The sequence below is a fragment of the Lasiodiplodia theobromae genome, assembly GCF_012971845.1.
Source record: "Lasiodiplodia theobromae strain AM2As chromosome Unknown scaffold_33, whole genome shotgun sequence".
NCBI lineage: Eukaryota > Fungi > Ascomycota > Dothideomycetes > Botryosphaeriales > Botryosphaeriaceae > Lasiodiplodia > Lasiodiplodia theobromae.
This window is the reverse complement of record NW_023336512.1, coordinates 35714-62354: the sequence shown is the minus strand read 5'-3', so window position 1 is coordinate 62354 and position 26641 is coordinate 35714. Positions and strand designations below refer to the sequence as shown.

General features: G+C 56.1%; 7 protein-coding genes across 7 annotated transcripts; 3 read left to right on the top strand and 4 right to left on the bottom strand.

The window, feature by feature from the left end:
• Positions 1–233: 233 nt before the first annotated feature.
• LTHEOB_9651 (Thiouridylase cytoplasmic subunit 2) lies at positions 234–3913 on the bottom strand (the record flags this gene model as incomplete). The annotated part of the gene is made up of 4 exons (XM_035519262.1): positions 234–1694; positions 1743–2124; positions 2825–3757; positions 3807–3913. The coding sequence occupies 4 exons, from the start codon at positions 3911–3913 to the stop codon at positions 234–236; spliced, it is 2883 nt and encodes a 960-aa protein (XP_035368540.1).
• A 340-nt stretch (positions 3914–4253) lies between these two features.
• On the top strand, positions 4254–6058 carry LTHEOB_9650 (Integral membrane protein; the record flags this gene model as incomplete). Its single annotated transcript, XM_035519261.1, has 4 exons — positions 4254–4322; positions 4372–4578; positions 4630–5685; positions 5744–6058. 4 exons carry the CDS (start codon positions 4254–4256, stop codon positions 6056–6058), a joined length of 1647 nt encoding a protein of 548 aa, XP_035368539.1.
• Positions 6059–9878: 3820 nt separating this feature from the next.
• LTHEOB_9649 (uncharacterized protein) lies at positions 9879–10669 on the bottom strand (the record flags this gene model as incomplete). The annotated part of the gene is made up of 2 exons (XM_035519259.1): positions 9879–10586; positions 10640–10669. 2 exons carry the CDS (start codon positions 10667–10669, stop codon positions 9879–9881), a joined length of 738 nt encoding a protein of 245 aa, XP_035368538.1.
• Positions 10670–13840: 3171 nt separating this feature from the next.
• LTHEOB_9648 (Ribosomal protein l32 protein) lies at positions 13841–15001 on the bottom strand (the record flags this gene model as incomplete). The annotated part of the gene is made up of 4 exons (XM_035519258.1): positions 13841–13985; positions 14042–14151; positions 14218–14735; positions 14797–15001. The coding sequence occupies 4 exons, from the start codon at positions 14999–15001 to the stop codon at positions 13841–13843; spliced, it is 978 nt and encodes a 325-aa protein (XP_035368537.1).
• A 2579-nt stretch (positions 15002–17580) lies between these two features.
• LTHEOB_9647 (BZIP transcription factor) lies at positions 17581–18654 on the top strand (the record flags this gene model as incomplete). The annotated part of the gene is made up of 1 exon (XM_035519257.1): positions 17581–18654. One exon carries the CDS (start codon positions 17581–17583, stop codon positions 18652–18654), a length of 1074 nt encoding a protein of 357 aa, XP_035368536.1.
• A 2617-nt stretch (positions 18655–21271) lies between these two features.
• LTHEOB_9646 (Quinone oxidoreductase) lies at positions 21272–22524 on the bottom strand (the record flags this gene model as incomplete). Its single annotated transcript, XM_035519256.1, has 2 exons — positions 21272–21843; positions 21993–22524. 2 exons carry the CDS (start codon positions 22522–22524, stop codon positions 21272–21274), a joined length of 1104 nt encoding a protein of 367 aa, XP_035368535.1.
• Positions 22525–24268: 1744 nt separating this feature from the next.
• On the top strand, positions 24269–26271 carry LTHEOB_9645 (Adenylosuccinate lyase; the record flags this gene model as incomplete). The annotated part of the gene is made up of 8 exons (XM_035519255.1): positions 24269–24283; positions 24352–24365; positions 24423–24442; positions 24513–24774; positions 24966–25128; positions 25181–25999; positions 26049–26127; positions 26189–26271. The coding sequence occupies 8 exons, from the start codon at positions 24269–24271 to the stop codon at positions 26269–26271; spliced, it is 1455 nt and encodes a 484-aa protein (XP_035368534.1).
• Between the last annotated feature and the right edge of the window lie 370 nt (positions 26272–26641).

The following is a 26641-nucleotide window of genomic DNA, read 5'->3' as shown; positions in this document are numbered from 1 at the left end:
CAATGCATGCACTTATAGCTTTGAAACGAACCGTCGTATATTCATTTGCGCATTTAGGTCCAGACATATGCGTCAACTCTAGTCTGGCACCAGATGCGCACCCAAAACTCGAGTACCCATTTAATCGTCCAACCCCGCTCATTTGCCACATTTCCAGCCAATGGCCGCTCAGATACACCCCAAAAGAAGAAAAAAAAAATACATGGTAGAAAAGACGTCCCGCATACGTGACATCACCACCCTACATGCGGCACCCACCGCACACCCGCCACATCCTCATATATCCCCTCCGACGGCGCTCTCAAACTCGCAAACACCTCAATCAGAACAAACACCTTCGCAACCACGTACAGCGCGCCCAAAACTCCACCGGCCGCGTAAACAGCCCTCTTCTTCCACGGCACACCGCCTGCTCCCATCCACCGACCCCATGCACCTCCACACGTCACGAGAGCAACAGCAACTCCGATGACGACGAGCCCCGCCACCCTCCACAGCAACCTCTCGACGTCCGTCGGGAAGAAGCCAGCAGAAGACGCGCACGACACGCCCATCACCACGGCGCCCAGCAGCGCCGCAGCCACAGCAGCCGGCGCAACAACAGCGAAAACAGCGCGCCGAGCATAGCCAGGGTCGTCGGTAGCAGTAGCGACAACAGCAGAGACGTCTCCCCCCTTCCCCATCAGCGCGTCCCACGCCTCGACCCTCCACTCGCTCCGGCCGCGGGCGACGACGCGGGGCTCGACGAAGCGCAGGCTGGGCGGCGGGGGGCTCTGGCCGACGGGGCTGCCGATGACGAGGGCGCGGTGGCGGCGGCGCAGGTGCTCGAGGGCGCGGCAGGCGCGGACGTGCAGCTCGGCGACTTTGGCGTGGCCGTCCTCGGTGAGCTGCCACGATGAGTCGCGCTTCGACTTGTGCGAGAGGGTGCGCGGCGAGAAGGAGGCGTTGGAGAGCGCCTCGGTCGCCTCGGTGATGTCGATCGGGTAAACGAGCCGGTTCTTGTCCTGGTTGAGCGTGTGCGAGATGTGCGGGTCGATGGCGAAGAGGGCGGCGAGGTCGGTCAGGCGCTCGTGGTCGCAGAGGAGCGGGGTGCTGCTGGCTGCGTTCCAGGGCTTGCGGGCCCAGGTGGTGGCGATGGCGAGGGTGCAGAGGAGATGGGTGATGGTGGTGATTTCGAGGAGAGTGACGGGAAGCTGGTGGGAGAGACGAGCAAAAAATTGAGCCATAAACCAAAGACATTGAATGCCGACAAGGAAGATGGCAATGATGTCGCGTTTGCTTTTGTCTGTGTGGGTGGAGGGACGAGTGGGGGGAAGAAGGCCGGCGCGGGCGAGATCGAGTATACCGGCGGGGGTAAAGGTAAGGGTATCGGTCGTCCAGAAGGTTGACGAGTCAACAGTGAAAACGCCGGAGGCCGCCAGGAAGGCGTCATTGAGAGTCCAGGGGGAGAAGATAGTTTTGTTAATCGTTGATTCGGACCCCCGGCTTGAGGTTCGGGAGTGGGTGGAATCAGATGAGACCATGGTCTCAGAGCGGCTATCCGAATGGGAATAGATGCTTGGGGAGGGATGGCTGGGATTGGGCTGTTGAAACGCATTGAAAGACCGTAGAGATGCTACAGAGAGCTTAGAAGCGTTAAGGACTGGTGCTGAGAGCCGTCTAGGCAAATTGGAGGGCTTCCAAGTGGACATTCGCTAGAGAACGCGTCAGTCTTGACCATTTCTTCGGTGAACCCAACTTACCTTGTCCTGGAGATGCTCCTCATAGGAACGTACGGCTGTGTCAATGTCTTCGGCGTCATACGCTCGCTGGCCCAGCTCATTGATCTCCTCTCGAAGCTTTCGTGCAGCGCATCTTTGTGACCAGACAGAGATAAGAACGATCTCTGGTGCAGCCATGACAGCTACAATCCATAGCAGGCGCTCGAAGAGAAGCTTGACCTGGGACCTCCCAGGGTTGAAGTTGGGATGCCATGCGATCCAGGCGGACAGAAATGAAGTTGCCAGACAGCCGAGGATCAGGCCGTACGTCCCGCGTACGTTTGGAGATGATACCCACGCTGAGTCGACGGTAGAGTCAACGGTGTCCGACTGCTGCTTCACGACAATGACGGGCAAAGCATGGCTTTGCCGAAGAAGGAGATACGTTACAAGGAGAGTAGACATTAGAGGCAAAGAAAGGAACGACAATTAACATGCGCAGCATGCACCCTGCTCCTGCAGTGCAGAAGCAGCCAGGTCTGAGCTTTAAGTTCGAGCAGCCACGCAACCGCCGGTTCTCCTTGAGATTCTGAAACGGTTGCTCGAGCTGAACTAACGAAGATGCAAGCGTAACGCTGTGCCATTGGTGGCTCCCGTTGCCAAGTGATCTGCGAGGCGTGAGGGCGCTTGCAATCGAAGACCCGATCGTATGGGTCAAGCAGGAACGGGATGACCATTTTAAGAGAACTGTTCCTGAAGCGGTTGGAATTTGCAAACATAGATTCCCTAAAGGAGCAATAGGGGCCGTTAAGCGCCGTGGTTGTGAAGGAGGCTCCACCTGCATGTGGGCATGTTTAAGCGCCGGGCTCGCCAATGCCGCGCAGACGCTGGCGCGTCGCCTGAATCGCCAGCAACCGTGCCGCATTCGGTTAACACCAGAACGAGTTTCTCAAGTGCCATCGGTACAAGAGTCTGTGCATTGTAACCGCCAGCTGGCTGTGCCTCAAGGAAACAAGCTTGCCGACTGCGGCGCTGCTCTTGTGCAGCCGTAACAGAGACGCCCTCCCTCTGGCAGCATGGATGCGGCGTCTTGTTGGTCACCGCCCCAACCGTGAATGCCAAACCGTGCTCCGGCTACCGGCATGTTGCATAACTGGCATCTGTCATCCTCTGTTGTGGCGGGCTCGAGCTTGCTTGATGTGCGAACGACATTCGCCACAATACTAGGATAGTCCTGTTCCACAGATTCGAAATACTGCTTCATTAGGTCATCGATTGTGTTGTTCTTCGCGCTGGCTGAGACCTGGGTTGGTTTCTCCGCGTGGATCAAATCTGTCAACGGTGGAGCAGTAACCTTCGCGTGAGCTACCAATTCCTTCTTAAGCAGATCGCGGAGCGGATAGTTGAAGGTGATGCCGAAGGGCGACATGCCGTCCGATACCTGCCAGGGCAATGAGAAGCCACGTCCTTTGGCGGTCTCGGCCAGTGTCTTCTCCGCAATCTTCGTGGTACTGTCACCCCACACGATGCCCTTACAACCATGGTTCTGCGCAAACTTTACAATGGCCCTGACTTTGAGCCTGGTAATGACGTCCGACCGTGAGGTTGCAGAGGGCAGAGAAAGAACTAGACGCTCCAGTCTCTCTTGCGGCGTTCCAGCCTCGCCTGCCGTCTCTGCAGACGCCACTTCAGGGATTTCCTGCAGGACTTCCTTGGCGTCGCTGCTCTCGAAGATGTCGGCGAGCGCGACACTACTGTACTCATAGCCAGGAAATGCTTCCTTTAGCTTATCCAGCATACCTGCTTCGGGAACGTCCTTCTCCACGGCGGCCGTGTCTACGAACAAGATGTGCAATGCGTATCCAGTGCGACCACTCTTGGCCGTTTGCCTCTTCAAGTGTTCGTCTAGAAGGTACAGCAGCGTAACGGAGGATACTCCAAAAGAGACGGGGAGGAGCAGCTTTCGCTCTTCGTTGGCAGAGCGGTTCTTGACGTAATAGGCATAGGATTCCATGCGCTTAATGGCCTTAGTATTTACGTACTTCATGAAGCAATCCCTAGCAAAGAGTAAGCCAGGCAATCTGCGTCTGCGTCAGAGCTGCGTACCTGCAAAGAGGCTCGCTGCGCACGATGATTGACGCCTCAGAAATGCGACATCTTTGGCACGGACGGCCGGCGGCCGATGGGTCGCTATCGACGTGCTTGCCGGGCATAGTGGGGCACAGTAGAGAGGAGGCGCGGATGACGAGTTGGTGGAGAAATAAATAATTCGGAGCAGCGGCTAAGTTTCCAAGGGACGGAGCTTGGCGGCCCGGGGGATGTGCGGCGTCGCAACGGGACAGCTTGCGCGCACCTCCAGCGCATGCTTACGCGGATAGCTGCCTCAGAGCAACCACATTCCAACACCGCCACCCTTTCGAGCTGCGCCCATCGCGGCATGTGAACTGTGGCCGCGCCACTCCTCCGACCCAGCTCCTGCGAACCCGCTCGCCTCCGGCCGCGCTCCCATCGACTCCCGCCTGTTGATCGGCTTCAGCCCGGTCTCCCGCAACCATGAAATGGGCGCTCGCCTTCGGGCTGCTGTTGTCAGCGCTACTTGCCAACGCCATCGAAATCCAGCTTGTATGATGTGGCCTGGATCCTTGTTCGCGAGCCTTGCTGACTTGGACAGGACGAGACGGACGAGAACCGCCAGCAATGTTCGGGCATGTATAGCAAGAAGTCGTGGGGCGGTAGCGTCGACCCTTTCATCCTCGTGAAGTTCCTCAAGGATGACATCGCCGTCGAGAAGGGGGAGGACCCCATCGTTAGCCTCCTGATCTTCGAATGGCAGGACAAGGACTTGCTAGGCAAGCCTTCGGATGCGGACTACATGGACGTGAGTTGCGCCGCCATCAGGTGAGAGACCGGGGAGCTGATCCAATGCCAGAGGAAATACATCTGCGACGATGATGCCGTAGCACAGCATTACTGCAACGCTACTCACCTCGGCCAGTTCATCATTGCCGACGACGCCGAGAAGACCTCGCAGCGCGTCATTCGCACCGAGGCCATCCACATCGCGCAAAAGAACCGCCTGGCCGTGAACTACCCCATTCAAAAGACCGGATACTACTGCGTCGAGACGTTCGCCCAGGAAGGCCAGGAATACAGGGCCATTGCCGAGTTTAGGAATGCATACGGCGAGCTTCCGGCCGCCCAGATTGCGAAGTTGCCTTTCTACGGAGGCATGGCTATTGTCTACGCCGTCATTGGCGTCTTCTGGGGATTCCTCTACTTCCAGCACCGCTCAGACATCCTGGCCGTCCAAAACTACATCACCGCCATCATCGTGTTCCTCGTCGTGGAAATGCTTATGACCTGGGGATTCTACGACTACCAGAACCGCCATGGCAACAACGTTGGAAACAAGGTCTTCATGATCATTGTATCCATCCTCAATGCAGGCCGAAACTCATTTTCCTTCTTTCTGCTCCTCATTGTTTGCATGGGTTACGGTGTGGTCAAGCACACGCTCGGCAAGACCATGATCTGGGTCCGCTGGCTTGCTGTAGCCCACTTCGTCTTTGGTGTCATCTATGCCATTGCTTCGTTGACGATCCGTCCTGATGACGCTGGTCCGCTGGTCCTCCTGGTTATTCTGCCTCTCTCTGCAACTCTCACGGCCTTCTATATTTGGACGCTTAACTCGTTGAACTTCACGATGAAGGATCTCGTCGACCGCAAGCAGCGCGTCAAGTTCCTCATGTACAAGAGACTCTGGTGGTGCATTCTTGGCAGCATCCTTGTCATCTTCGGATTCTTTTTCTTCAACTCGTTTGCCTTCGCTGGCGCCGGCGATCCGGACTTTGCTCCTACTCACTGGCAGACCCGTTGGTTCGTGTTGGACGGTTGGCTCAACTTGGTCTACCTCGCGGATGTGTGCTTTGTTGCCTACCTCTGGAGACCGACGGCGAACAACCGCCGCTTCGCCATGAGTGACGAGGTAAGTTTTCACCTATTGAGCCGCGAACGAAGAGCCACCGATAATAACATGCATACAGATCGCACAAGACGACGAAGGTTTCGAGATTGCCTCCATTCGCGATTCTCTAGACGACGAAGAACGTGGACTGAACGATCCGCCTGCTTATGACCCTGCTCCCACCCGCAGCACTCCCTCTGGTCCGGATCGTACCGAGTCTCCTCTTCCGGCGCCTAAACCCCAGAGACCATCGAACCTTACAAGGGAAAGCCTTGATGGTGACACGATCTTTGCGGTAGGTGACGACGACAAGTGGAGCGACGATGAGATGGATTCGCAGGACGGTGGGAGGGCTGATGGAAAGAATGAGGAAAGGCAGAGGTTGACAGGGTGAGAGGAAATGATGACTTTTACTTGAATGGTGAAAGTCGGAGAGGCTGTTTATCCTTGCCTGTATTTTATCTTTTTCTCGATGCTTTTCCAGATTAACAACTGTCTTAGCATTGCATGGCGTTCCACATTTGTATTGGATTAACAGTTTTCAATTTACGAATGAGATTGCGTGAAGCTTCGACTAAGTCCCTTGCATGAATGTGCGAAATCACATGTCACGCAGAATTAATTAAAATGATCCTAGGTCATCTTCAATTGTCTGAGCAGATCGGTCATGGCAATCTTTCACAGACAGCGCAGGGCAAGTGAGACGCTCATAAGCTGTGTCTAAGGCTGTGAGGCCTGGGGTAGCAGTCGGCCTCTTCAGTGTTCGACAGCTGGCTTTAGCAGGCCGTACTCAAGAATCCATGAAATCTTCGTCCTGGGCCTACTTTTGCCTTGTCCTCTCGGAGCAGTCACGACAAGGGAAAAGCCCGTCGACTAATAAACCACCATACCATGACTTAAACAGATTCGTGGTTAATGGCTGCCTGGAATGAACTTAACCAGACTTTACTACAAGGTATGTGAGCTTTGTGCTAATGTCCCTTTCGTCCACCACCATAGCTGATGGCTTCATGGATGTCTACGTAGAGATCTGACTAATGTAGCTTAAAAATAACGAAAAGGGTGTCTGGTGCCATCAACAACTGCATGGATCTGCTACCTTAAGGCAAACTTTCAGACAGGATACTGGTGGATTAAATAAAGAAACTCTTCAGTAAAGCTAGTTTTCGGAAGCCTACTATGCGGCCCCGCAGCAGCGCACTGCCTTGTGGTAGAATTTTCACCTGCCTGAAACCAAACTCCACTTCTGCGCAACCTGCTTGCACCCGCGAGACAATGTTCATGGCTGAGCTAAGTGTACCTCATGGTGATGGATTTTTAGATCATGTCTTAAGGTAACGCAAAGCATCAGTCAGCTGTGCATCCACTGACTCTCTGTTACCATCGAGCCAGCCTCAGCCTCGCGACTTCTTGGAACGACTCCCAAATGCGAGCAGCCAGGCAGTCACGCGAAAGGGAGGTTATGCCTTGGTATGTCGGCGCCTCGAAGGCGGCCGAATGCGCCTTGCATGTCAGCCAATTGGCAAATCTCAAAGAATCTTACTGCCTGTGACTGTGGCACAATATCGGGCCCGATTTACTTTTCAAACTCTAGATCTCGCGATGATCGGAGGCTGTTGAATGCCAGCGAAGCGATGCCGGTGCCGTGATGGTCCCGCGACTGACAGCCGAAAGTTAATTGCAGCACACAAACCAGTGCAACTCCGTGACAGAAGAAGCACACACATCTCTCGCCGTCTTTTCCCGCTCTTCTCCGAGCCCGTATGTGGCAAGTCCCGCCTCCGCTGCTCTCGCCACAACGCAAACCAACCGCCGGTACCAAACGCTTGGTTTCAGCCCCCTCGAACCACCAAACCCACGCTCGAGAACGTGAAAAAGGCGCGCGCGACCCCAAGCCACCATTCCCCACCCACACAGCGCCTCAAAGGGAGCCGCGCACCACATGGGCAGAGAGCCCGCGCCGGTGGCGCCCAGAATCCTGCGGCTGTGCGGCCTCTTGTTGCTCTGCTGTTTCCCCAAGGAGTAAGGGAGGAGCGAAAAGGCGAAGCGACGCCCGCCTGCCTTGCTGCCTGGCGTCGGTGACCGGGGAGGTCCAGGCTGCGGGTCCGGTGAGTCTGATTTTTTTTTTTTATCTCTCAGCCGATAGGCGTTGGGATGGTGTGGGGACTCTCGGCTGTCGAGCGGCTGAGCTGATGGAGGGGGGACGTGGGGAGAGAGAGAGGCTGAGAGAAAGCCTCAGCTGGCGAACTGGTGGGCTGGCTGGGCTGCCCCATTCCAAATTGCCACCTGCCGCGCGTCGTTTTGTGGTGCTGAAGATGTGTTGTCAAGACTCAAGATGCAAAAAAAAACTTCCAGACTCTCGCATCAGTGCCGTATGTGGACGGGATGGCTGGACGCTTGTAGGCATTGTGCTGTTTAGAGAGTCAGTAGCGGCCCGTATTCGCCCCCACTGATCGCCTGCCCAGCCCGGGCCGGCCCCTCTGACACAACCCCCCCTTGTCCTGCTCAAAAAAAACGGTGTTGTTGTCGGTTGTGCCGTCCGTGCTCTGCGCAGCAGTGCATGAAACAACAACAGGTGTTGACGTCAAGATCGTCATCCGTATCGCTGTGAATATCCGGGGTTCGCAAAGCTGACAGGCATTGACTCTGACCAGATCTCACTAAGAAAATAAGCCTCTCCAAGAGTGGTCATCCCATAGCATAAAATGCTACCACGAAACCAACGGCCGTAAGGCTGGAATCAGAGAGCTGAATCTCACCGCAAAAAAAAAAGATAAACCATCTTCCAGCCATGCTACCCATGACGTGTGGTTCCCAGAAGATGGGCGACTGGGGGATCCTGAAAGGGCAAGTGGAGGATCGCAGCATACGCGTCGGCGGGTCCCGTGGCCCATGTCTATACGAGAGGCGCGGGCGCGAGTATTTTGTCTCACAACAACTATGATAGAGAGCGGTGGAGAAGAAGGCAACTGCTGACACGAAGGGAAACATGCTCTCTATTTTTGCAATGATCGGAACCAAAGAAACAGCGGGCGGTTGCCCGGCGGCGGTGCAACCGAACAACTATATTGCGGCGTAGCAAATCGAGCCAAAAAAAATAAAATAAAAAATAGACGCAGCTGCTGCAACACGATGCACATGCGCCCGAGTAATGCGGGGGCGGCTGCAGCTGCAACGAGAACCACTTGCCTCGGCACGCCTTGCCGCAGGGCGTCTGCTTGGGATCGCAAGTCGAGACGCGACGACATCCAGAGGGTTCCCGTCACTAATTGCCGCGCTACGCCTGTAATAATCTGATGCAGTTTCACTATAACCCGCCATCTACCAGTGACGTGCCAGATTAAGGTGCGAGACATATAGCAGAGTGAACAAGGTGCGTGATTGGATAGATGCATGAATCATATTCGTAGGGGGTATAACAATACTGGCTATACAAGAATTGAAAGTAGAGCCAAGTACATCCTAGACTGAAACAACAATCCTCCTTCTCTTCAGAAAGCCGCGCCCGACCGGCGGCATTTCCGGAACTAAACTGGAATTTGCTTTTTTGGCTGGCTGAGAGCCCAAGCCACACCCGTAGCCCAAATGCAAAATGGAACAACGTCGACTGTCTTTCTCTTCGGTTCGCTGATGTACCAGCGGCACGGAATCGTTGGGTTCAGAATAAAGAGGAGAAAAAATGGCGCCACCCGGCGCCGATGCACCAATCGCGCCCCCAACCCAACCTGGACCGCGAGTTTTCCCGCAGGATGCCGCTCCTATGCTCCGTCCCCTGCAAATGCATGTATGATGGCAAGCGACGACTTCTCTTCCCCTCTGCCCGACCTCTTGCTTGAAACAATGAAACGCCGTTGTGGCAGTTGAAAGGGTATATGGTTACAGGAAGAGGAAAAAAAGGAAGATGCTTTTCAGATTAAATGAAACAACGGAAAGTGCCCCAAGCGGCAACATCGAGATCGAGCGTGTGAGTAGCGCACATGCGCGCTCTCAGAGCCCACGGCGGTCCAGGCGGCCCGAGGCCCGGGTAAAAGGCCTGGACGCTTCCATGTGCCGCGCGCACGATGGGGCTCAGCTTGCGGCATAAGCTGGAGCGGGCTCGATTCGAGGGTTTTGAGCGAAATAGATTGGCCGCCAGTCGGATGTAATCAGCGCTGGCTTGCCGAAACGTGCCAAGAGCAAACCGGCTCTCCGTTAACCGCAATTGGTCCACCCCCTCAGTACTCCTCGTGCTTCTCGTCCAGCTGGTTGTCGGGGACGTCCTGGTAACGCTGGAGTCCTTGTTGGGCCTGGTGCTTCTCGTCCAGGTCGGCGTGGAAGGAATCGATGCGCTTCTCCTGTGTGCGGGTGACCCAGGCCCGCGGCTCCTTCCTGGTGTACTTGCAGAACTCGGGGTTTTCGCGCATCTCGCGGGCACGGCTCTCCATCCACCCGCTCAGCCCGTCCTCGACGAACCAGGACGGGATGCCGCGCCGTTGCAACTCCTCCTCGTCGCCCAGCCAGTCGAAGCTCCGGCGCAGGCGCTCGTGGATGTAGCGGGTCTGAATGGTCACGGTGTAGGTCCAATCCTTGGTGCACCACGGCACGCCGTTGGCGTCGGTGTCGTGCAGCATCTCCACCAGGTCGGCCTCGGCCTCCAGATAGTCCCGGATCGAGATGTCCAGGCCGCGGTAGAAGACTTCGGGCGCCCAGTTGGCCGTCTCCTCGTCCAGCGCATCGAACCACTCCTCGTCGGCCTTGGGCAGGCCACCGCGCGGTAGGTCCAAGCGCGAATCCTTCATGCCAATCTGTGCGGCGAGCCACAGGTCCTTGTCGAAGCGCTCATCGTTCTCAGCTGGCACCTCGGAGAGCGAGGTCGACAAGCTCGAGTATGATACCACAGACTCAGCGGTGGATCTGCGCCTAGTAGAGAACAAGCTCAGGCGCTGGAGGAGAGTGTCAGCGGCGGAGGGTTCATGATGACGGTGAGATTGTGTACCTTGGATAGTCTTCTTCCGAGAGCAGCCATTGTGTGTGATTCTGGATGTCCTCCTCTTGGGTGGTTGATAGTTGGTGTTGGCAGGCTTGGGAGCAGCGAAGAGTTTGTTATGTAGTGCGAGGTGAGGCCAGGAATGCGGTGTCACGGTGATGAGACGCCAAGAATCCGAGGAAGCAAGGGCGGCTGGTTTTATATGAACCTGGGTACTGGTACAAGCGCCGGAAGCGGAGAGTTGCCACTGTGGCTGAGGTCGTGTTGGTCGGACCCCGAGTAGCTGCCGATAAGTAGCCTGGTGTTGGTACGGAGTGCGGGAGGCAGATACGGCGGTGAAGGGCCCACTCTGGTCGGCGGGAGGAGGAGGATATGTATTTTCCTGTCAGGCGTCTCGACCCCTGCAGCTGACCGCATGAGTTGCGGCAGCGGCGATGGCGCAGTGAGGGGCCGAGCATCAAGCCACACAGGGATCGGACGCTTAAATCCAAGGCATACGTAAAGAAAACGGGCCATTTGGGCGGCGGCAGCGCTGACGGGGTTTGACTGAGGGAGATCTTAGCTACGCCAGGCCGCGTGGCCAGGCCTGGGGAAATTTGGCATCGACGCTAGTCCCCGCCCTCGGCTCCGCGCCAGGTCCTGCAGTAGAGGGAAGGGCCGCCTGCGGGGATGCCTTGCCGGCCTGTCCTCAACCACCGCCGCGACGCCTGCACACGTCCCAAACCCGCTGTGGAGGATCCGTCAGATGACCGCAATTAATGACGACCAACCTCGATGTTTTCGCGTCCCTGCCCCTGGCCGCCTGCCTGCCTTGCTTGTTGCCTCCCATCGCATCCTCCAGGCTGCATTGGGCTCCGCCCGCCACCTCGTCCATGTGGTTGCCAGCTGACGTGCAGAACCCGAGCCGCATTCCTGCAGCCAATGCCACTATACACGGCGCCCGCCTGAATTCCAACCACTCGCCGCCGCGCGTGCCACCCCTTTCGGCATTCCCGTCCATTGGATTCCTGCGGCGCGTCTGCTAGCTGAAAGCAGGCCGTGGGCAAAGTATTGGAAAAAAGCCAGAGCAAAGGGGAACTACGCAACCACCCGGTTTCCCGCTGCTCGACCGAGGCACTGTCGTCCTGCAGATCAGAGCGCCGAGGGTCCGAGATCGAAGGGTGGACTCTTCGTCAGCTCCCCCTTGTCATCTGATGATGGCGTTTGCCATATGCGCGAATTTCGTGGTGGTTGGCAAAAGGGTAATGGAGCAGCAGCGGCCACCACCGCCGGCGCTGCATCTCCGAGATCGACTTCATAACCGTCAGGGTCTTCCTCGCCAGAGCAGGCCGATCATTAGCCTCCGAAGCGGCGGTTCCTGGATGAGCGCTTCTCCGCGTCCTTTCGGCTGCCGATCACTCGCGCCGCCGGTCTGAAGGTAATTGCGAACGGCCTTGTCCCGTTGCACCGCCGCTGGTGGCGGAGAGGAGTAGCCATGGTTAGCATCAAACCTAGCAACAAGAACTAGAGGGGTCTCTGTAAATTGCTTGTGGCTCACTATCCAAGCTCTGTAGATCATAGGCGCTCGTGCGCAATATAACCCCTCGACTGCCCGCTTGCCGCGGGATTGAAGGGGGCTTCATCATGTCTCCTTTGCGCTTGGATCGAGCTTCATCGAGATTTGAAATCAGGAGACGACGTTCCCCCCACAAACCTGTGCGTTAGGATGGACGTGAGGGATTGCACTGTGAAGGATGCAGTCATTTGCGCGAAATGTCTGCGAACACCTGCTTGAAACTTACCCCGCAGTCTATCGCAATTTCCCAAGATACCTGATATGGCTAGACGGAACGCCACGTGATGAATTCTGGAAAGCGTCTAGTGCTTGATTAGATAGTCCTGAAGATTGTCTTCCAGCGTGCCGCACTGTCGTCGCCTGGAGTTTTGCGTGTAAGCCACCTGTAGGTGAATGGGACGAATCAACATCGTAGAACTGAGAAAAGTGCCACGACCGGAACTTCTCATGACAATTCAGTTACACTGAAGAGGTGGAACCAGTAGTGGCACGCGATGGCGAAAGTCTCCGGAAGGAGCGAGGTAGGAAGCACTGCGGGTGGGAGCAACGAAAATGCGAGGCATGGCTGAGGTTATAACTTGACTGATAGGTAACCTATCTTAGCTCTACTGTGTAGTACAAGTGATCCGCCGCCGTCCTCTGATTTTCCGGTCAATGCTATCAGACGCCAATCGGTATCATACCGTGGTGTTCAATATTGAGCCAATAGATAAGCTGCGATAAGACTATTAGGTGGCATGGGAGGACGACAGGGGGGGAGACGGCTTTGCTCTGATCCTGTCGCAACTCTCAGCACCACCAAGGTTAGCAGGACACAGGTATCCGCACGGTTGTACGGAGTAGACGACCGAAGTGAACAAGTTGAACGGTATATTCTAATGCGCACTCTTAAGGTGACGTAGTAAAAGCACGCATGCATGCCAAAGTAGAAATACTTAGCGACAAGAGGCGGTCTCCATACGTAACCTCAACTCGATAGATTTACGTAGTACGCGTTTTTCCTCAATGACGCCATGCCCAAACCGAAAGAACAAGAGAGGATGGAGGAGTGTAGCTCCGGTGTTCTCACCGTCGGTCATAGCTGACTACTATGAACATCACATTGGTATGCCTAACGTCAAACTGGAATGACGTGTCGCCGGCTGTGACGTCGTTTTATCGAACGTTCCTCGGGGAATTCCAGGTGGACTGGCTCAAAACCCTGTCGCCCCATCCCCCACTCGGCAAGCCTGTAGTGGCGATTATCGTGCAGATCGGACGGATGGAGTTTCCCCCTGTCTTGACTCAGCGGAGACATTTCCGAAGCGGTCTGCAAGCGGTGTGCTTCAAATCCACTCGTTTACTCATCCAACAGAAGATCCAAGCAAATTTTCAGACAAGTATGACGCTGTCGTACGCGTCGTGATGCAAATGATACCCGGAAAGTACGTCTCGCATTATCATCAGCCTATCTCGAGGCAACATCTTTTAGGCGATGCTTCGGCCAAAAACTGCTTAACCATGTGCACACCTCAATCCACTGATCATCAGTGTCCTACCTGCACAGAAATATCAGCAGCGTGCAGATCTCGTACACATGTATCACAGCAGGTGAAATGGGAATGTTTCTCGCTCGTCCCTGAGATGTGGAGGCCAGCTCCAACGATCTCGGTGAGTCATTCCCGGTGGGCGAAGAGGCCGTTACATCGGATCACATCCGAAGGCGCCAAGTGGGCCGCATTGCCGTTCTGCCGGCGACGTTGGTCACCTTGAGGGATGGTCTGGGTGTGACCAGGAGCTTTGATCCTGGTGGTCGTAGACCTGGCTGCATGAGCAACGATACTGATCGTCAAGACTCGCAGCACATTTGCGTATACCTGATGAAGCCCTTATGACGGAAGCTCCACCGGCAGTTGGTTAGAGAAAGAGGTCCAGGTAGAGTCGAGGATACGCCTTGGGCGATGTCCTTGGCCAAGTCATCGGCGGACTGAGCCGATAGTCTTTGAGGCGTTTTCCCAACAGGGTGGTGTCAAGGTGCGAGGAGACCACGGACCCGCTCGATACGTTGCACTGCGGTTTCTAGCCGCTCGAGCCGCCTCCTCTTGTCTTTGTCTCGCTTTTCTAGCATCTCGACCCGCTCTTCGAGCTTGGCACGAGCCTTACGCTCTTCCGCAACCATTTCGTTGGCTTGTTGGAACAGCGTAACGCTGAGCTCCTCGATCTCGCTGCTCATGGCTGACACCTTTCCCTCAGCCTCCTGACGCAGACTCCTTTCTTTATCAAGAGCGTTGCGGAGCTCTGCTTCTTGTGAAGGGACGCCAGGGAGCGGCGGGACGGTCCCAGCGGGAGGGATTCCGGCAGCGATGGAAGAGGATGACTTGCGGCGGCCCAGGAGGGAGGTAATGCGGGAGGAACGGGCTGCGGAACCAGCTGGGTTGGCTGTGTGCGGCCTATTGCCGTCTCCGGAGGGGGTCGCGGGCGAGGAGTTGAGAACGCTAGAGGCCTCGGCGGCCTTCACCTGTAGGGCTCTCAGATGGCGCAGTTCATCTTCGTAGTCTGCCAACTTGTCGACTGCAAGGATGTGAGATGCGAGCTAAAGGCGAGCTGGAGCCGATGAGCGGCAGGGGCTTACCGGCTGTCGAGGCCTTCTCCGTCAACATGCGCACCTGGTTCTCCAGCTCCACTATCCGCCTCTGGGCCGCATTTTCCGAGGATTCCGATAGGCTAGGCACATTCGTGCCGCAGGCGGGACAGGAGGACGCCGTGGTCGAGAGATGATGGGGCGACGCGTAGAGGCCAGGGGCAGCGGTTGCGATGAGTGTGGTGGTGGTCGACATGGGCGCAGACGCGATGGACGGATCGACGGTGCCTCACTTCCCCGCGACGCTGGGGAGGGGCGATCCGGACGCGGCGTGGTGTGGTTTCTAGGAAGGTGGACGACGAGTCGGTGTCTGCCGGAGTTCAGGGTTCATGGGCCTGGGTGGCCTGAGCGTGAAGCCGGAAGCGAGGCTATGTTGCCCAAAACGGACAAAGAGAATCTTAGCCGAGCGGGGGCAACGGGACAGCTCCGAGTGCCCCGCACAAAAGTGTTGTGGTCTAAAGAACTAGCCGCCGTGACGACCACGGGAGCTAATTTCTCGAGAGGATGAAGAGGGCCAGTCGGAATGCCGCATGAGCGTGGGCCGAGCTTGGTTGCCACGAAAACCAGACCGGAGCGCACATCCCTCGCTGGGGTCTTGCAACGTCAAAGACGGAGCGCAGGGCTATGACGATTGGGTTGAGCGATCACCCTTCCTTTGCTGACCTCCGCTCTCGCCTACAGCTGGCTGTGTGCATTAGCTCTTGTGGGCCGCTTTCATGATCTACGCCCGCCTATGTACAGCTGCGTACCTCATCAGATGCTGGCTGCGGTTGCTGTGCTTCGAGAGCATCCGAAGATAAACCAACACTGTACAACGTGGCGATACAGCCACATATGGTCCGAGCTGCCTCGAGCGACAAGCATCTTCATTATTCACGGAGTTGATTGAGTCACAATCTGCAGGACGGCCCCCTTGCCGTGGCGGGTGCGTGGCTGGCGGGTCAACGGCCAGAGGTACGCACCACGGAACGTGACAGTTTAAGCATGAGCTAAAGCATGTCGCTGACCTGCGGGTGAGTCTGCCGGGCAAATCACCATCGCCCGGGTACCATTGTGGTTAATAATCATTTGCCTGCGGGACTGGCTTCAGAAAGCGGAAACGCAGTTTCGCCACCGATGGAAGACATGATTGCCTGTGGGTGGCTGCATGCAGAAATCACAAAGGCACTGGACGGCCATGCATTATGTATGCAACAAACAAAGCTGGACTCTGTGCGGTATGCTCCGAGAAGGTGCAGTTAATGTGGCTCAGCCTTTGCCTTGTGGGACATTGAGCTTTCCTTCGCAAAACCAGCCCACTCTACCCGGGGACCGCGGGGTAGATCAGCGGTTTGCGAAAGGCGATGGTTGCTGCAATGTGCTGATCAGGCCAACGACTCGTCAGCGGCGCGATCGTACGGCAACCCTCTCCCATTTGCGCCTGAAACACGTAAGGCGTTCTGGAAACTTGCATGCGAGCGAATGAAACCGCCATGGTGCGGCGCCTGGACGGGGGGAGTTAGCTGCTGGACCGCTTGCAATGGACAGATTGAGGCCTCCGGGGTCCGTGGCCAATGGCATGGCAAAGTGAAGGCTGAGAGGGCCGCGGAGAAGGGCTGGGCTCAGGCCACCCAGGGCTGCTCCAGGTACGGCCGGCCGGCGAGAGCAGAGGCTTCGGTTTGTCGACGACGGATCTGGACAGGATCAGCCTGCACTGCCTTGGCTGATGCAAGGCGATGCAGCTTGACGCTAAGCGGCAGCGGTATGCACAGCTGTGGGCGGCAGACAGGTTTCGCGGCGGCCAGAAGGGGCGTGCCATCGAGCTCTGCGCGCTGTTCGCTCGGGCTCATCGGGAGTAATTTGGCGTCGGTATCGTCGGGCGCTCGATCAGAAGTTCGCAGGGCGATCGGGAATGCTGAAGGCGCGGTGGCGCGCTACCGCCGGCCTAGCGGCCGCATCCTGGTCGCCGCTGCCAAACTCGCATCCGGTTTTCATGGGGAATTTCAATTCCCATCCGGTTTCCATCCATCAACTCTTCCACCAGGTTGCTGTTTGTCGGAAAGGCCTCCGACTACCACAAACGCTGTTCGACGCAATCGCCATCCGTTACCTTCGTTCCAGTTCGCGCAAACCACCTGAGCCGCGCACCTGGCTCTCCCGCCGAGCCAGCACTAAGCCCTTCTCCCGCCAGCTAGGTCGTGTTCCCCGCCCGCGCCACAACCGCCCTTCCTTACGCTCGCCCTCTCCTCGCCACCTCTTGCTTGCCTGCCTATCCGCCAGCCGTCGTCTTTGCGCAAACCCAGCCGCTGTCGCACTCTGACGTGCTGCCTCACCTTGAGAATCCGGGCCACGAGTAAGTCGCATGCCATCCTCCACATTTCACACATCACGATCGCCAGGACCCCGCCAGCAGCTGCGCCACCCCTGGAGCTGTTACGTTGACACGCTTGCCGCCAGATCCTACCTTGAAGCGCCGAGCAACGCCCGTCGCCATCATCGCCCCTGCTGCTTGCACAATAGCCGCTGAACACTCCCCGGCTCCAGTTAGCAAAAAGACCCGGGATTCCGCTGTCGCGCGTCCTGTGTTCCGAGGTCGTCTTCCAGCCTCTCTTGAGTGCATTCCAACGCCAACGTCCCAACACTGTTGTAGCGACAACGACAGCACCAAGCGAAGCGACTGGCCCGAACCGTGCTATCGCAATCTTAACTCGTGCACCCCTCAAGGCAAACAAGAAAGTGGGCTCTGCGAAACCCACCAGTTATTGCAAGCTCCCAAAAACTCGCAGCATCGGCAGAATGGCCGACAGCAAGTACGATTTCGAGACCCGGCCTCCGCATGGCCGTGTGGACAGCCTTGGAAGCTTCCCCGCTTTGTCGTTTCCTTCGATCAACGGCGGTGGCCAAGAGTCCGCCAACAACATGAAGTTCTCCTTCTCTCCTCAGCAGGATTCGATGGATTTCGACCCTGCCAGTCCTGCCTCGTTCAGTCAAAGCTTAGAGCAGACCACGGTCCATCCTGGAGTCCTGTCAGGAGACAATGTTTCTCTTCTCGATGGAAACAACCAAATTCCGGGCGATTTCTTCAATCCGCAGGCGTTGTTTACCTCGCTTCCGAACACACGTAGCCATCATGGGCAGATCACGCCGCCTGACGATCTCTCCCCCAAGTCGACCGAATCAAAACCGCCCATGAACTCAATCGAAGACCGGGAGATCCAAGTGAAGGTAGAGGACTCCGTTGAGGTAGCCGCAGCCGGTACCAAGCGCAAGCGATCGTCCAAAGCCAGTGCCGGTAATCCAACCAAGAAGCGGGGAAGAAAGTCCGTGACGACGGTCGACGACGAGAATCTGGATCCGGAGGAGAAGGCCAAGCGTGACCAGTTCTTGGAGAGGAACCGTGTAGCTGCACACAAATGCCGCCAGAAGAAGAAGGAGTGGATGGTCTCGCTCGACAATGATTGCAGAGATCTCTCGGCGAAGAACAAGTACCTGGCCGCAGAAGTGGACATGCTGCAGAAAACACTGTACGAGCTGAAGAACTTGATCTTCCAGCACGCAGATTGCGGTTACCAACCGATCAATGAGTTTATCGGCAACGAGGCCGAGAGAGTCCGCGTTCGCGCTCAAGCTGCAGACCCCGCTGTGGCTATGCAAGAGCATTACCAACAATCGATACCGTACCCCCATCCAGGCGCCAGTCTTTCTGGACAGGGGCCTAGCATGTTCCCAAGCCGAGGATCAGTCGATTTCGAAAGGTCGGCAAGGCGGGCCAGCACGGAAGTGAGCGACCTGGGAAGCTTCCGGTCGAGGTCGACGCCGTCAGACGGAGTCCTGAACGAGGCATGGGCGGACATGCTCCAACAGCCGTAACTTTGTGTTGCGCGCATCTTTCCTTAGCACAAGGTTGACGCAGGAAACGGTGGTCATATTGTCTTGTGCTGCAACTTGCCGGGTTTTCTTTTTGTTATGTTACGACATGCCGATTGATGACGGGAGGTCATTGTGTCGCCCTAGGATGGAGTTAGTGGAGTACAAATACTGGCAGCACCAGGTATGGCATGAGCCAAAGCATTATTGGCTGGATGGTAAACGGAGTACTGGAAACATTCAGCGTCGAACTTCGCTATGCGTTCGGCGAGGTAGCAATTCGTAAGCGGCGTGGTCAGGCTTCTTGTATTTTAGTTGAAACGCCACGGCGTGCGTCACAATGATAATATGCAAATAACGCACACATGATTGAGCGCGATGGTCGAGGTTCCAAGCTGCGTTCCCAGCGGCGGAGACGGACAGTGCCCCGCGGGCTGATGGGACGGCGGTGTTCTTATGGCGGCGGAACAGGTCGCGGCGCCGACGAAGACAAGCATCTTCGCAACGACGACGTCAGAGGTCCAGGGGTTGGGTCGGCTGGTGCTGTCATGCATGCGCGCGCGACGTCAGATCGACATCTTTTTCCTCCGCTTTTGGGGCTGCTTGGCTGCTGATCTGAGCATTACCGTCTCAAAGCTTTGACCCGACGCTGCAATTGGCCTTTTTGTCGACGATCGGCATGCGCTGGCGCTGACCTGTTTACAAGCCCAAGAGGAACAAGACATCAGCAACCGCATTTTCTCATTGTCGTGAAGTTAAAAGTGCTCCCAACGACAGCAAGTGCACCGGAGTAGTGCAGGCTAGAGCGGGAACGGCGTTAGATCTGCTCGCCCCTTGGTGAATGGAGACGAAAGAAATTCGGAGACGATCGAAGCGAGAGCAATATGCAAAGAGGAGACGAGAAATAAAATCGAAGAGTCGAAATCCACTGGGAAGACGCAGGAGGAATAAGAGGATCGTGAACGTACGGCGGTTGTGTTGTTGATGGAAACCAGCTTCTCTTCCCTCGCTTATGCACGCGGGCGGGTTGCGGCTGCTCCCGTTGAGGGAAGGAAGCGGACTCTGCTAGCCCGAATCCTGTCCATCACAATGACGAGTGCGGCGGCAAGGCATGCACATCGTCATGTTGATAGAATTTTGTCTTTGCTCGATCACGCTAGAAGCTGCTGCATGACGTATTTCCGTCCCAACTGCTGCTGTCGTCGTGCCTGCTGCTGCGACCTCTGTTCTTGGGTATGAGGGGGAAAAAGGGCGGGAGCATGATATCCACGGGCGGTGGTGGTAAGAGACGAGGATAGCTGCTTATTCCTTGACGAACAGACGAAAGGATAGCATTCTCGCGTGTCAGTTTCATGCTTGGGCAGGCTTTACATGTCAAAAGTACCGGTACGCATTTTGAAGGAGGAGGGGACCCAAATGCATCGCCAGCGAATGTGGTGGGGCAATTGGGGCTCTATATACTCGCCCTACGTGCGCGGGCCTCTGGCCACGCGACAAGGCACAAAAAAAGCTTGGATGCTACCCTTCACGACTCGTGGGTGCGCGGTCAACGCGGCTACAGAGCTTTGCCCTGTATAAACAGGTGAGCCGTTCCTTACGCCTTAAACCAATAAATGGCCTGATGTCCGCTCCACACGAGTCATACAGATTGGCGATTGCGATCAATTCTCAGATCCATACCCAACCCACCCTTGCAATTCCCGCCCTACGGAGCCTCTCCCTCCCGGAAACCACTTCCGTGTTTTGAATTAGCGGCAGGGGTAAGGGTTCCCAGCTGCTGACTGCATCATCTGTTGCACAAGCGATTTGTTTTTGTTTCCCCCACAGGGTACCGGCTTGGCACCTGCAACGACAATGGTCCCCTTCGTCATCATCAATCCAAAGTCTACCCGCATGTACAAACCGAAAGTCAAGATTGCAGATAAAGTGCATGGAGCCAGTAACTTCACAGTAAGACGATGGGCTTGGCAAATAGCCGATGGCAGCAGTCGACGGTGTGCGTAGTATTATGCTGCCGACGGGGAGGAGAATTTGTTTCTATCACAGAGCGCTGACGATCTGTGGGAGGATGGGGCTTCGGAAGTATCTCCTAGCGTTGATGAAGCGCGCATGACACCCGTTCTTGGGGGCCAACGCTAACCTGCACTGCCTAAGCTTGATCTTATTGAACGTAAGCCCAAAGACTTCAGCCTTACAGTTATTAAAAACGGCTCGACTCGAATGCATATTCAATGCGAGATGTCAACCCAGGAGCAGGTATTGCCTTCAATCATTGATAAGTAGGCAGTTTGGCTTTCAAAGGAGAAGTCATTCTGATCAAGTAATCGCGCGCGAGAAAAAAAGTGGGAACCACAAGTTGACCACACGAAAACGACCTTCCATCAGACCGAACACGAAAAAGACTCGAAGATTACTGCCTACAGCAAGCGATGGTGCATCATACGTCTCGAATGTGCCAATTGCATAGCGAATGAGAAGTCGGATAACAACCAGTCATCAAGTTTTCTCAAACCAAGCATCTGGGATAGAACAAGGCTTACAGCAGATCCTTACTCCTCTTCGACTGGCTTCTCCAGCAGCCAAGACAATAATCGTTCCTAGTATATAGCCGAAGGATCCATTACGCGAATGCTTCTCCCGGCTTCAGGCCTCCTTCCTCCACACCGAGCCCAATCTTGCCAATCACCTTGGCTTCCGCCAGCAGCTCATGGCCTTTGCGCACGCCCTCTGCAGTCAGCGGCAGCCGCTGCGTGAGGTGAGTCTTCACCACGCCCGCATCGATCAGCTCCCGCAGTTTCTCCAGGATCTGTCCGTGGCTGTTCAGTTCAACGCCGTACCACGGCTTCGTGCCCAGCAGCACCCACGAAAACGTCAGGCTTTTGGCCATCCACTCCGTCTCGTACATAGGCAGCTCCTTGGTCTGCACGATGCTGCTGACCTTGCCGAAGGGCGCGCAGATAGCAGCCGCGGGGCCAAGGTACTGCTCTGTGCGGTGTGTGATGAAGATGTACTTGATCGGGACGGGCAGGTTGAGCGCGGCGATCTGAGAGGGTAGGTCGTCGTGGTGGTTGACCGTGTGCGTAGCGCCCATCGAGAGGCTAAAGCGACGCGTCTCGTCGCGGGAGGTAGTCGTCACAACGACCGGCAGGCGGAGGACGTGACGTGCGATCTGGGAGGCCACCGAGCCAACGCCTGCGAAACGAGATCAATTTCGTCAGCACTCTTCGTCCATCTTGCGCATTGCTAACGGTCCGGAGTTGCCCCTCTCCCGTCCAGACCGGGAGCAGTGTTCAACTAATCAAGTGAAGAAATGCCGAACAGAATCAAGAAGACCAGCTCACCTCCGGCACCATTCACAATCAACACGCCCGCCCTCTCCGCCTCCTTAATCTCCATCCGCTCCACCAACGCCTCCCACGCCGTGATCCACGTCAACGGCAGCGCCGCAGCCTCGACCCAATCCAGCGCTTCCGGCATCCTCGCCACGCTGCGCGCATCCACGAGCTGCAGCTCTGCGTCCGCGCCCTGCCGGCTCGGCGCCCCGCTGTAGTAGACGCGGTCGCCCGCCTTCCATCCGGCCTCTGCTGCGGATGGCCCAACCGCTTCGACCTCGCCCGCGCCGTCGTAGCCCAGCACTTGCGGCAGCGCCGGCGCCCGCGAGAAGTAGGCCACCGCGTCGCCCGGCACCTGGTAGTCGTCGTATGTGCCTGCGCGGATCTTGGTGTCGACCGGGTTGACGGACGTCGCGCGCACGCGGACGAGTAGGCCGTGAGAGGTTGGTGGGGAGGGGGCGGGGAGGGTGATGGGTTGGATTACGGAGGGGCCGCCGCGAGCGGTTGCGGCGATGGCGCGCATGGTGGTGGTGGAGGGCATTGTGGGGTGGTGTGCTGGTGGGGTTGTTATGTGTGGAATTGGATGGTGAGAAGAGAAGGCGATGAAGTGATTGTGATTCACCGATTCAGCTAAAGATGCTGCCATATTTATATAACTGGAATCCCAGGTTTTGTTATGGTCTTCTGTAGGCGGCTTTCCATCACGTCAGGATGAAGGGAGAGCTGCCCCTCGGTCGGTATCCCGGAAGTTGAGGAGTGAGGTAAGGATATGCAGGATGTTTGTAATAGAATATGCGACCTGAACATGCTGTATAAGCCTTTGCTAGTAATCATAAGTAGAGACTAGTAATCATGGGCTGTCTCTCTTAGTACGCAGTAAACGGAAAAAAGCTTGTGACTTTCAGTGAGTGAATTACGGCAGTCATGTTGGCTCTATTCAGCCAATTAGCACAAATCATTGGGCTAATGAGCGTTATGAATCATTTTAGAAATCTTCTATTGATGATCAAGCGCGATGAAAGCGCGATTTCTGGCAAGACCTACGTGTTTGTGTGGCCACACTCGAATCTGGGTTGAGAGCAACACCATGACGTCACTGCCATGATGACTATTTGGGAACCAAAGTCCGGACATATCTCGGGAAGAATACGCAGACACTGAGTCGTTCGTATGAACACAAGCTTTCGTGGAGGCGGCTCGGTCCGGGGTTGCGCGTTGCGTTAGATAATTTTTTAAAGTGCTGTCGGACGTCGCCGACGGACCCTCCACAGGTTCTTGTGCGGAGGGGAGGAGGCTCGTGCGTGATACGGAAGACTTCACACCCACGCACATTTTCGCAGGGCAACACGGCCAATTGAGATATGTGAATGTGAGTGTGATGAATGATGCAGCTGATCTTCATCGGGCATATACTGTTATGCATATCGTGCAGCGGTGCTTGAAGATCCGCTCCGTGGGCGCATCCATGTCGCTTCGTGTTCTACTAATCCTAGACGAGCATCGTGAGAGGTGGAAATAAATTGAAACCGTTGTTTCTTGGGTAGGATTGCAGAGTGTAGTCTTTTGTTTTTTCATTCGCCCGGCAACATGGAACAGAAGTTCGGGATCAGCTGAGATTCCTTCTACTGTGCCGCATGCAGAAATCACGGTATGAAGCATTTGAATCACACCGTCATACGTTCAAAGTGCGGGAATCAGTGCATGTTGCATGTTCCGGTGTAAAATAAATCGCGAGGAAGAGAAAGAATATGGTAGCCTATGAAATAATAGAGGGCTGATGAGCAGGTATGCAAGCCATCTTGAGCTGCAGTGTGGTAGTGGGTCTGGAATACCCTGACCCATGGCAGGAAGGGATCTAGACACATGCAGGAGCAGCGGTATCGGCGGACATGTGCTAGCTTTTGCAGCCACTCAGCACAGCATCAAAAGTCATCGAAATTACGGAAATTTTGAAAATTTCGAACGAGTAGCAGGATACGCCTGATTCTCATTGCAAATATCTTCTAGAAGACCGTATCTAGACTCTTCAGATTTTCCAGGTGCGCAGGCACCTGCAAGGACTGGCGGAGGAGTTTCTGCCTCAGGCACTGATCGGCCTGACTCGCTGACGTCGATCCGGAGAAGATTGCGGCGGGAGATTTTGAGCTGCTCGGCGCGACCCCACCAACCACTTTTTCCCTTTTACTAGTCACGCTGCCACGAAAAGAACTTTGCGCCCTCCCCTCTCTTGCATTGTGTCCCAATTCCCTCTTTCACCCCTTGTGCATTGCAGGAGAGCCTTCACAATGACTGAGTACAGCGTGAGTCTTCTGCCGCAACCTGCGTACGCTCTTTCCGGCCTGAGTCACTAACTGAGGCCGCCTTGTAGATTTACCAAACCCCGTAAGCAGCTCCCAGCCGCCGATTCCGTACGCAGTACTGATCGTAATGCTTCCGCAGGCTCAACTCGCGGTATGCGAGTATGTTTCCCTCCGCACAACCCCAACGTCCGCTCGCCGTGTCATGGTACTGACAACGACCCTCGATAAGGCGAGCCCATGAAGCAGCTCTTCTCGCCCCGCACCCGTTTCACAACCTGGCGCAAGCTCTGGCTCTCTCTCGCTGAGGCCGAGAAGGAGCTTGGCCTGGACATCTCCGACCAGGCCATCGAGCAGATGCGCGCGAACCTGGTCATCAAGGACGAGGAGTTCCCTACTGCTGCCGAGGAGGAGAAGCGCCGTAGGCACGATGTCATGGCCCACGTCCACACTTTCGGCCTCGTTGCTCCCGCAGCTGCCGGCATTATCCACTGGTACGGTTACAATTCAAACATCAGGGCGGTGCGGGTTCTACAAAATAGCAGCATTCGTGAGCGAGAGCTCGAAACGTGCGAAAGAGCTTTGGCGTAGCCTTGTCGCAGTTGACTTGGCCATCGAGTCATCATGGACTGCTGAACCCCACCGCTGGCCTGCCAAAGCATTATACTTATCACCTGCTTTATAGGGGTGCTACCTCCTGCTACGTCACCGACAACGCCGACCTCATCCTCTACCGCGACGCCCTGGACATGCTTTGCAACAAGATCTGCGGTGCGATCCACAAGCTGAGCGTGTTTGCCCAGCAGCACGCTGCTCTGCCCTGCCTGGCCTACACTCACCTCCAACCTGTAAGCATGGCCCCGAGCTGTAATTACTCTAGTGCTCACGCGGTGATTCCAGGCACAATTGACCACGGTTGGCAAGCGCGCATGTCTTTGGATTCAGGATCTTCTGATGGACCTGAAGAACCTCGAGAGGGCTCGTGATGACATGAGGTTCCGTGGTGTCAAGGGAACTACCGGCACCCAGGCCTCCTTCCTCCAGATCTTCAACGGCAACCACGAGAAGGTCGAGAGGCTCGATGAGCTCGTCACTCAGAAGAGCGGCTTCCGTGATGCCTTTATCATTACTTCTCAGACCTACTCCCGCAAGGTTGATGCTGACATTGTCAACGTTCTTGGTTCCTTTGGTGCCACCTGCGAGAGAATAGGTGGTGACATCCGCCACCTTGCTTCCTTCAAGGAGCTCGAGGAGCCTTTCGAGAAGGACCAGATTGGCTCGTCGGCCATGGCCTACAAGCGCAACCCCATGCGCTCTGAGCGCATGTGCAGTCTGGGTCGCCACCTCCAGTCCCTGCCGCAGAACGCCCTTCACACCTACTCTGCGCAGTGGTTCGAGCGTACGCTCGACGACAGCGCCAACCGCCGCATCACGCTCCCCGAGGCGTTCCTGACGGCTGATGCGTGCACCCTCCTCCTGGATAACATCTTCTCCGGCATGGTCGTCTACCCCAACGTCATCAACAGCCGTGTCATGCAGGAGCTTCCCTTCATGGCCACCGAGAACCTGATCATGGCCATGGTTGCCAAGGGCTACAGCAGGCAAGACGCACACGAGGAGATCCGTGTGCTCAGCCACCAGGCCAGCCAGGTCGTCAAGGGCGAGGGTGGCCAGAACGACCTCATTGAGCGTGTCAAGCAGACGCCCTTCTTCGAGCCGGTAAGTAGACCACTTGCAGCTGTAAGTAAATCCTGCTGACACTCGTTAGATCCTTAACGAGATTGACACCCTTCTCGACCCCAAGACTTTCATTGGCAGGGCACCGGAGCAGGTCGCCAAGTTCACCGGTAAGTTGGAGTACATTGTGTATTTCAATGGCGTCCGTTACTAACATGTGATCAACTGTAGGCGCTGGCGGAGAGGTCGTTCGTGCGCTGTCCAAGTACGAGGGCAAGGTCCAGATCGCCGAGGTCGCTGATCTTCACGTTTAGAGGATTTAAAAGTAAATACATGGATGTAGAAAAATTTCATAATGTTCTGGGATTCGGGACCCGCCGCAATTGCCTTTTGCAGTGAGCTGCGCCGCATGATTCACGGTGTGGGGAGATCCTCGAATGCGTTGCTGGAAGATCGGCCGGAAAGCGTCCGGTGCGCTGAAGCCGTAGAGCGCACCGGCAGAGACATGCTGCTGGGCATATAACATGTCATTGGTGCCCACATGGCGTAGCTAGAGCTGCAGTCGTCTTACAAACCTTGGGACCGAAGCTGCGTCAGCGATTCATTGCTGCTGATTAGTGTATTATCAACCGAGTCAGGTTTACGTCATCCAAGGGACGGCGCGCTTCTTCACTTGACTCCGGC